The following is a 9200-nucleotide window of genomic DNA, read 5'->3' as shown; positions in this document are numbered from 1 at the left end:
TATATATATATATATATATATATATATATATATATATATATAAAAGAATAGTAAACATTTAACATCCGGGAACTACAGGAATATCCCTAGAGTACCGATGCAGAATCTGTATCTGCTGTTAGCCAGCTCACCAGCCGGTGGTGCAAGCGGGTGTTTAGGAAGACAACAGATCGCCTACTGTTTTCTTTATTTTATGACTTTGAAATTATCTTATAGATAATAGAAATAGAAATAGCTCCACAGATATTTAAAAAAATGAACAAAATCCATACGTTTTTTTTTTCTTTTTCAGAAAGTAAAAGGGAATTTAATTTTGCTAGTAATTTTGACCAGCCTGCATGTGAATGTTTTAATGATTTGCACTGTTAGTGTTATACCCACAGACAGTTATACCGTACAGTCGGTAATGCAGAAAACCTCATTTCCTGTTCGTAAAGTGAATCTCATAATTAAATGTTTTATTTTGTGTCACTTGCTCCATCTTAAAATATAAATTAATTGCAATTCATTATCTATCTATATATTTAAAAAAAAAAAAACTTTGAAGGGCTGATGTTTTAGAACTAGAAGAAAAAAATTATGGATTAATAGAATAATCCTATGGCACATGGATGATTGACGGAAGAGTGAGTTGTGCGAGCCATGGCGCGCCCTCTGTCGGCAGACAGGAATATATCTTCTATTCGTCCGGGATGTTTGTTCGTGCTGGAGGCGGAGCATCGCGTGACTAAACACTGACGGTTAAGGGTGCGGAAGTTATAGACTCTACACATTAAACGCTTAATTAATTGTTTTTATATTTTCTTTTGGACTCTGATCTAATTATAATTGAGCTGATGGAGTCTCAGTGTAAAGAGGAACCCGTGCTGCACATCGTGGTGGTGGGATTTCACCATAAAAAGGGCTGTCAGGTAAGAGAGTCCTCATGTTTGTTAATAAATATCAATCTGCTTTAAACAGTGGTGAGCTTCACTATCACCCTTACATGAAAGTGGCTTTACCATTGCATCGTGTGTTATTTACCATGGTACTCTGGTAGTGTAGAGAAAAAAAGAGCAGCTGGAGGAGCACTGAATGATTAACGTAATGAATATAAATAATAAACAATGCCTGTAATTCAGTACTGATGGTGACAAAGTGTGTGAGATCAAGCAGTACTGCCCTTTTCCTCTCCTCAAAACACACACACACACACTTGCATTTCTGGTTTACGGGAGTAATGATTTTTATACTGTACAGACTATATTCTATTGCTCTACACAAACACCTAAATCTACCCCTTACACAAAACTACGGGGGGGGGGGGGTTGTTGGATGGGGTAGGAGGTCTGGTGCAAATATGATTTGGGCAATAAAAGCAAGAAACAGGCTACAGGCTGTGTGTGTATATATATATATATATATATATATATATATATATATATACAGTGTTCGAATTGTGTCAAAGCTCTTGGGGGGTCCCTCCCCCCCCCCACCCCACACCAAAAAACAACAACAACAAAACAAAAAAACTAATAATATAAATATTTATTTATTTATTTCATATAATAATATGAAGCCTTTGGCCTACTTGTGAATTTCATTTACTTTGTGTGCTTCAGAACATGTTTTTGCAGCTGAGCATTTACTATATGTAAAATTAAATAAAAATCTATATACTTCGTTGTTGCGCTTGTTGACACGTCGTTGTAACAAAATGTGTTGTGACAGTTGATTGGTGTGGAATTTGGCCCGCCCCTCCTGCGCTCTGATTGGTTAGCTGACTAGAAAGTGATGAGTGCAGCTATTTATCTAAAGTTGAACATTCTTCAACTGTCGGCGCGAGAAAAAAATTCCTGATCCTGAACGCTCAGCGCTCGGCACACTCCTGGCATTTAAAAAAACGTGGCGCTCCCATTGAGAACAACCGAAAAAATACACTAGCTGCAGGGAAAAACGCTTTGGTGGACACGCGGCCTTAAGGTTACTCGATTAAAAATAATTTGTTTAATTCAGAATGGGTGCAATGCTAGCTTTTTTTTCTCAGAATTACTTTAGATGGCTAATGTACAACTAACGATTCAAAAAAAAAAAAAAAACTATTGACCGACCAAGATTATAATAAAAGTGACTGGCCGATTCTGAGATAAACAGTTATTCAGTAGCAGTAAATTAGGTGTACCAAAAAATCATAAAACAAAGAAATATTATCTTACCATCATCGTGAGGTTTTAATGAAATTATTTATATTGTTTTATTTACAGATTTTAATATACTAAGTTCCCTCTGTCTGTGACTGTTATGCATGTCAAGTCAAGTCATCTTTATTTAAATAGCGCTTTATACAATACAGATTGTGTCAAAGCAGCTTTACGGTGTTAAACAGGAAAAACGTGTGCTGATAATGCAAGAGGACAATAGAAAACAGTCTGCTTATTAGTTAAAGTCAGTTCATTGTTGATTCAGTGATGTCATCTTACAGTGGGAAGGAAGAAAAACTCCACTGGTGACAGAAATGGACAAAATAACCTTAGAACCTGGGAGAAACCAGGCTCAGTCAGGGGGCAATTCTCCTCTGGCCAGACTAAACCAGCACAGTGTGGTTAAAAGGGGTCCTATTATGCTCTTTTTTTTTTTACAAAGTCTCGGCGCCTGGTCAGGAAATGTCATGCCCCTTACCATAGCCGCCTGTGAGCTTCAGTGTAAATATTGCATCAAAATCAAATCAATTTGAGTGTGTTTTAAATCTGGATGATTGACCACTCTAGGTTCGTCTGCTTTGGTAAAGCTAGCATGTCTCTGACATAGTGATAAACTCACCTTCTCTAGTGCAGCTCAACCAGGTCTTTTCCCCTTTCGTCAGTGTTTGTGATGTCACAAATCCCAAAAAATATGCATTGTAGTCCAAACAAGTCATTCGTTTTAGTTTTTAAAAAAGTGATTTCTGTTAAATAACATACCTCCTTTTGAAGTGGACTTTGAGCTTTGTAACTTTGCAGATCTTTTTTATACTCAAACAGCAAAATTACAGACTAACTAAAGTTGAAAAAGTGAAAAAGCATAATAGGACCTTTTTTTCCAGGCTGCAATGCACATCGGACTGAGCCAGGCCCAGCACCAGAGGTGGGGCCGGGGGGCCTGGCTCCACCACGGACATCCCTGTGTCCCCTATTTCGACCGAGGGGAACGGCCGTACTTGAGCTTAGCGTGTATCATAGCCTCACTCATACAACTGCCTGCAGTTGTTTCTGCTTACTTTTAGAAGGAAAAGCTGCCCATAACCTCTGTTTTCTTCATAATAATAGCATAAAGAAATAGATTTGGCAGACAATCCACTGTGTCTTTTTCTCTGGAAAGCGTCAAATGATTTTACAATGTCCCTGTCCCAAATGGCACCCTAAACTCTCACGTTCTTCCTCTGAGTCTGCACTTTTGTGACGTAATGCCGCATCGACTATCGGGAAGAAGTCTGCTGCAGAACTCGCCCCAGTGTGGGCTTGACAGAAGTGCATAGAGGGCGCATAAAGGCTGCAAATGGGTGCTCAGGAGCTTGGTCTACATTCTCGTGGACTTAACAGACACACGCATGCGATGGCCACTGTAAGTCTGCAATATCGAAAGTGCACATGAAATGTTCCATCTGGAACTGGGCCAATGCATTTTCGAGAGGTGAGCAATGTAGCCAATCACAGACGTGTTTGTTGATTTCTAAAACGCAATGGCCAAATAAGAGGTGTTTAGGTTGGAATCCACACACTAACCACTCCAGTCACCATTTTTTTTGTCCAGTGCTGAGTTCAATAATGGCCGTTACTTCTTTCTATAAAGACATTAAAAAAAAGTTGCATTGTGTGGTCCAGTTTGTTTGTTTTTTGAGGGGGGAGGGGGGGGGGGATGAGCGACAGCTTTTAATAAATTTGAAGGGAGCCCTCTTTGGATGCTGTGTAGGAGAATATATTCAGAATTTAATAAAAACTTATGTTTTTAATGCTTGACAAGTGGCCATTTACAACACAAAGAAAGCTAACTACTACACTATATTGAAAAAGATAATAATTTCAGAAGCTCATATGTGATTCTGCAACCCAGCCTAGTCCAATCACACTTTACACAGGATTTAGGAAATGGTTAATATTTGTATTGGCTGCCACGCCAAATCATGCACACTTGCTTGATTTTCTGTTTAATTTAGCAGTGTTTTTGTGATAAAATATTTCGAGCATTCACTTGAAAATATTATAACATTAGTAGTTTAAAATGTGGTATATTAACACAGTTTAGTGCTCGGGACACTGTTGGTTATTCAATGTTTCTGTATATGATATTCATTTGATATTTATATATTGTGTGATATATGTGTGTACGAATGCATATATATATATATTATATATTGTGACGGGAGGAGCACAAGACAGACACAGTGGGCGTGGCGTCAGACCTCGGAGAGGCTTTTATTAACAGAATATCAAATAATACGGGGGATAAAAGTGGCCAAAGGGGGAGGGTGTCCAAAACAACAGGGAATCTGGTGTCCTCGTCGTGCTGCAGGGTTCGTGTGGGTCGGGCAGGGTTCATGGAGGAAAGGTCCAGGTAAGGGGCGGAGTCCGGCGGCCGCACGCACTCCCCCCTTCGGTCCGGGGTGCAAGGGGTGGCACCTTCCTCTAGCGGCCACATCACTCTCGTTGGCCGCGGCGCTGGCAGTCCTCTCAACGCACCCTTCCTGGACCCACGAGGACACCAGTGTGCATGCACGGGGAAGAGACCGGCCTCCCGAGAAGAGACGCGTTGGGCTTTTAAACAGCGGTGGTGATGAGGCTTCATTTCCTTCAGGTGTGCCCCATCACACGCCGCCAGCCCTGACTCGTCCAGAGCCCCTCCTCTTACACACCCACTCCAGTCGGGAGCCTGGTGAAGGGCGGCGATTTAGGACGGGGTGCCGATGACAATCAGGGAGGAGGCAGCTGACTTGTCACATTCCCCCTCCCAAGCGACATCGCCGTCATCAGGGCGCTGCCCACATGGGAGTGCTACCATCCTCAACCAGGCTCCAAACGGTCGGAGTGGGCAGGGCGGGGATTCCTCTCTTGGCAGTCCTCCCTCTCGCAGCGCGCCGGAACAGGGACAGAGAAACCGGGTTTTGGTCGACAGCCTCAACCAACCACAGGGTAAAATGACAATAACAGAGAAGTCACTTACCCCTTTTGTGGCTGGGAGGCTGTCCCCGGTTTTCTTCCATCCCAGTCCGGGTTCTCACAAACGTTTGCGAGCGAGAGGGATAGACGTCATCAGGTGTTTCCCAACCGTGCTGTCTAGGCTCCGCCTTGCCTGCATTCTCCACCACTGTGACGGGAGGAGCACAAGACAGACACAGTGGGTGTGGCGTCAAGCCTCAGAGAGGCTTTTAGTCAGTTGGGATATGTCTTACCTACTTTTCACATCTAGACTTTACAATATTTTCCCACTCTTTGCAGAACTGCTCAAGTTTAGTTAAATTTGATGTGACTGTTTATAGACTCCAGTCTTCAAATCATTCCACAGATTTTCTCTGGACTTCTGACTAGGCCATGCAAGGACATTCACCTTTCTCTACTTCAACCACTGTGTGGTCAGTTTTGCTGTGTGCTTTGGGTCATTGTCATATTGAAAGGTTTTTTTCCCCATTGACAACTTTCAGGCAGAGAGCAGCTGAATTTACTCAATAATTTGACAGTATTTTGTCCCATTTGCTCCATTTTTCCTTCTGTCCTGACAACTAATCCAGTCCCTGCTGCAGAGAAACACCCAGATAACAGGATCTTACCACCTCCATGCTTTACTGTAGGAATGCTGTTATTTGGATGCTGAGCTGTATTGGATTTCCGCCAGACATATAATTTGGTGTTGAGGCCAAATTTAAATTTAAATTTTAGTCTCTTCTGCCTCAGAATCTTCAGGATGCGTTTTGGCAAAGCTCAGTCATGACTGCATGTGGCCTTTCTTGAGGAGTGGCTTTTTTTCTTGCAACTTGTAAAAAAATTACATTAAGCATGTTCTTAAAACCTGCATTTTCCACTACAGAGTGCGCTCGCTCAGTACGCGCTGAAGGCTCGTTGCAAAATGGTTAAAGGGTCTTTCACACAGGACGCGGTATGCGCGGCGCTGGACCCTGGGCTCAGCGTTGCCCTTCAGATACAACGCAATTTGCGCTGCACTATGCCAAGAGCAAAGTAGGTTGAGTTTTCAAAACTGCCCATGCATACGTTCTATTTATAACAGTTATTCTATCTAATAACGTGCATGCCTGTTAATTGTATCTTACTGCTCAGGAAATTCCGACACAGTACAGTACTAGTCCATTTTGATTTCCGTGCTTGTTTGGATGCCCCGATCAATTGGTAAAGTGCACCCAAACACCAGACCTGTTGGTTATTGGAGGATCTTCTATTTCTGGTCTGTTAAACGCATTGGCCATTTTGCACGAGCCTTCAGCGCGTACTGAGTGAGTGAGCGCCGGACTGAGTAGCCAAACATAAACATATAAGTTGGTGTTTTTTTTCTTCTTTGGGGGTGTCAGGGGCGTTGCCTGTTACGTCGTTTGGGTTATTGGACTACCTTGTTGAATGCATCTCATTATATTTCAATTTTTTTTTGTTATTTTCCAAATATAATTAATTAGTCCAACGAACCGTTCGGTACATAATGTGTACCGCGTACCGAACGGTTCAATACGAATACGCGTATCGTTACACCCCTAATTTATATATAATACCACGACATTAAACTGCAATTTTAAAAAGTCCAAGAAAAGAGCAAATGACAGATCCAGTCAAGAAAGGCAATCAAACACCATGTAAAGATGGTGTTACTTCTCCACCCATCTCTCTCTCTCTCTCTCTCAAACCGGTAACCGGTACTTATATCTCCCATTTACTAATTGGAACAGGTGATCCTCATCTCTCCTGCCACCTATAAGAGAACAAGAAAAAAACTAAAATACATAAACACCCTTACCCCATTTATATTTTCTTTGTGTAATATCATAGAGCAGTGCTTGGAATGGAATACACCCCTCTACATCAACTTCGTGGACTTCAGAAAGGTCTTCGACAGTGTCCATTGACACACCCTCTGGAAGATACTGCAGTCCTATAGAATACCATCAAAGATCATCTCAATCATAAAAACATTCTATGAAGTAGGGCTGCACGATATTGGGAAAAAATTACATTGCGATATTTTATATTGCGATATGAAAACTAATTTTTTTCTTACAAACAAAAACGTGGTGAGCACACTTATATTCTCATTTTAAATTATTTAAACATCGACACCAACGTGTCAATTGATTAATATGCATGAGGGAGAGAGAGCAAGACAGCGTTTGTGTTGTTTGGAGACATTTAGCGGCCGGCGGGGCTCTCTCTCTCTTTCTCTCGCGCGCGCGCGCGCACGCTCTTTCTCTCATGCCGGTGACAGGTGCAATATTTGAAAATCAATAATTATTAATTTACTTTTTAAATTACATTTATATCTGAATATATGTCAACCTATAGACTTTCAAATATCTACGTGTCATGAATTAATATGAATCTGTGTACAAAATGACATATAAACATATTTTCCTATTGTATTTTGCCTGAAAACACTTCCAGCACGCTTGCGTGTCACGTGAAAAATAGGCGTCGGTTCTGTTTCTAGCATGCACACATTTTCCGGGCCGCGCGTCTCATGCAGGCAGTCTACAAGCTCTAACCTGTTAACATGGGAGCCGAATTAAAAACAGACACGCCACGCAGCTGAGACGCTTGCGCCACGCATCTAGTGTGGTGCCGGCCGCGCGCTTGCGCTCTTTCTCTCTCGCGCGCACGCTCTTTGGCCCATACAGTTAAGAGCGCGAGCGTGCTCTCTGGCCCATACAGTTAATGAATAACGGATCAACTATGACAGCCTACATCGCACATCCTGCGATGTGACTATCGTGGATTCGTACATCGCGATATCGATGCTTAAACGACACATCGTGCAGCCCTACTATGAAGTGTAATTTTACATTTTAAGTGTAGTATCATTATGGGAAATCACCTCTCTGAGTGGTTTCCGGTGCAGTCCGGAGTGAGACAAGGGTGCATCATCTCCCCTATCCTCTTCCTGGTCGCCATAGACTGGATCACAACCAACACCATAGCAGACAGTCCCAAAAGCATCCAGTGGACTCTGTTCTCCCAGCTGGAAGATCTTGACTTCGCTGATGATCTTCCTCTCCTATCAACCAACCAGTACAACATGCAGGCTAAAACTGATAGGCTGAACAACTTTGCCAGACAAGTTGGGCTCAGTATTAACACCTCCAAAACACAAGTGATGTGTGTCACCTCCATTACCACAGCACCCATCCTTGTTAATGAGGAACCACTTGAGTTTGTGGAAAATTTCACCTATCTGGGCAGTCTCATCAGTAAGGACAGTGGGGCATCTAAAGATATTAAAGCAAGGCTGGGAAAGGCTCAGGGTGCCTTCTCCCAACTCCGTTCTATATGGAGATCAAAACAATACAGCCTTAAAACGAAGATGATCCTATATAACTGTAATGTAAAGTCTGTTCTGCTGTACGGTTCAGAGAGCTGTCCAGTTATCAAAACTGACATGAGGAGAATGGAAGTGTTCCATAATGGATGCCTCCGATGAATATGCCAGATTTTTTGGCCTAATAAGATCTCCAACAATGAATTGTACAAGAAAACGGGAAGCTGGAGTATCACTAAGGAGATTACACGAAGACGCTTAAGATGGATAGGACACATGTTAAGGATGTAGAAGGACTGCATCACAAAAGTCGCCCTAAGATGGACACCACCTGGTAAAAGAAAACCAGGGAGACCCAAAACCACCTGGCGCAGAACTGTGACACAAGAGCTGGAACAGATGAACCTGACATGCGGAGCATGACCGAATACAATGGAGAGTGCTCATTGAAGCCTTATGTCCCATAGGGGATACCTACCCCATTACACCTCCCCCCTTAAAAAAGAGGATCCTTGCAAAGGATCTCCAGTACTGTGCCTTCTTAATCTAGTCCCCCCTCACAACACCAATAGCAGCAACTCTGGAAATACCTAGGAAAAACCAGTGTCACAAAAAGGGAGAACAGAACAAATACATCAAATAAATCAGTCACAAAGACTCACATGGGGCACAAGATAAAGCATCAGCCAGGACGTTCTCTACACCCTTGATGTGTCAAA

At 42.3% G+C, this 9200-nt stretch overlaps 1 protein-coding gene across 1 annotated transcript in view; it reads left to right on the top strand.

Moving 5' to 3' along the window:
• Positions 1 to 696: 696 nt before the first annotated feature.
• avl9 (AVL9 homolog (S. cerevisiase)) overlaps positions 697 to 9200 on the top strand; it is a 46140-nt gene continuing 37636 nt past the window's right edge. Inside the window, exon 1 of the mRNA XM_026222921.1 lies at positions 697 to 911. Within this exon, the coding sequence (XP_026078706.1) occupies positions 837 to 911 (75 nt within the window). The 5' untranslated portion in view covers positions 697 to 836. The remainder of the gene's footprint in view (positions 912 to 9200) is intronic.

This window comes from Carassius auratus, chromosome 37 (genome assembly GCF_003368295.1).
Source record: "Carassius auratus strain Wakin chromosome 37, ASM336829v1, whole genome shotgun sequence".
Lineage (NCBI taxonomy): Eukaryota > Metazoa > Chordata > Actinopteri > Cypriniformes > Cyprinidae > Carassius > Carassius auratus.
The sequence above is the reverse complement of the archived record's forward strand: the minus strand, read 5'-3'. Positions and strand labels throughout refer to the sequence as shown.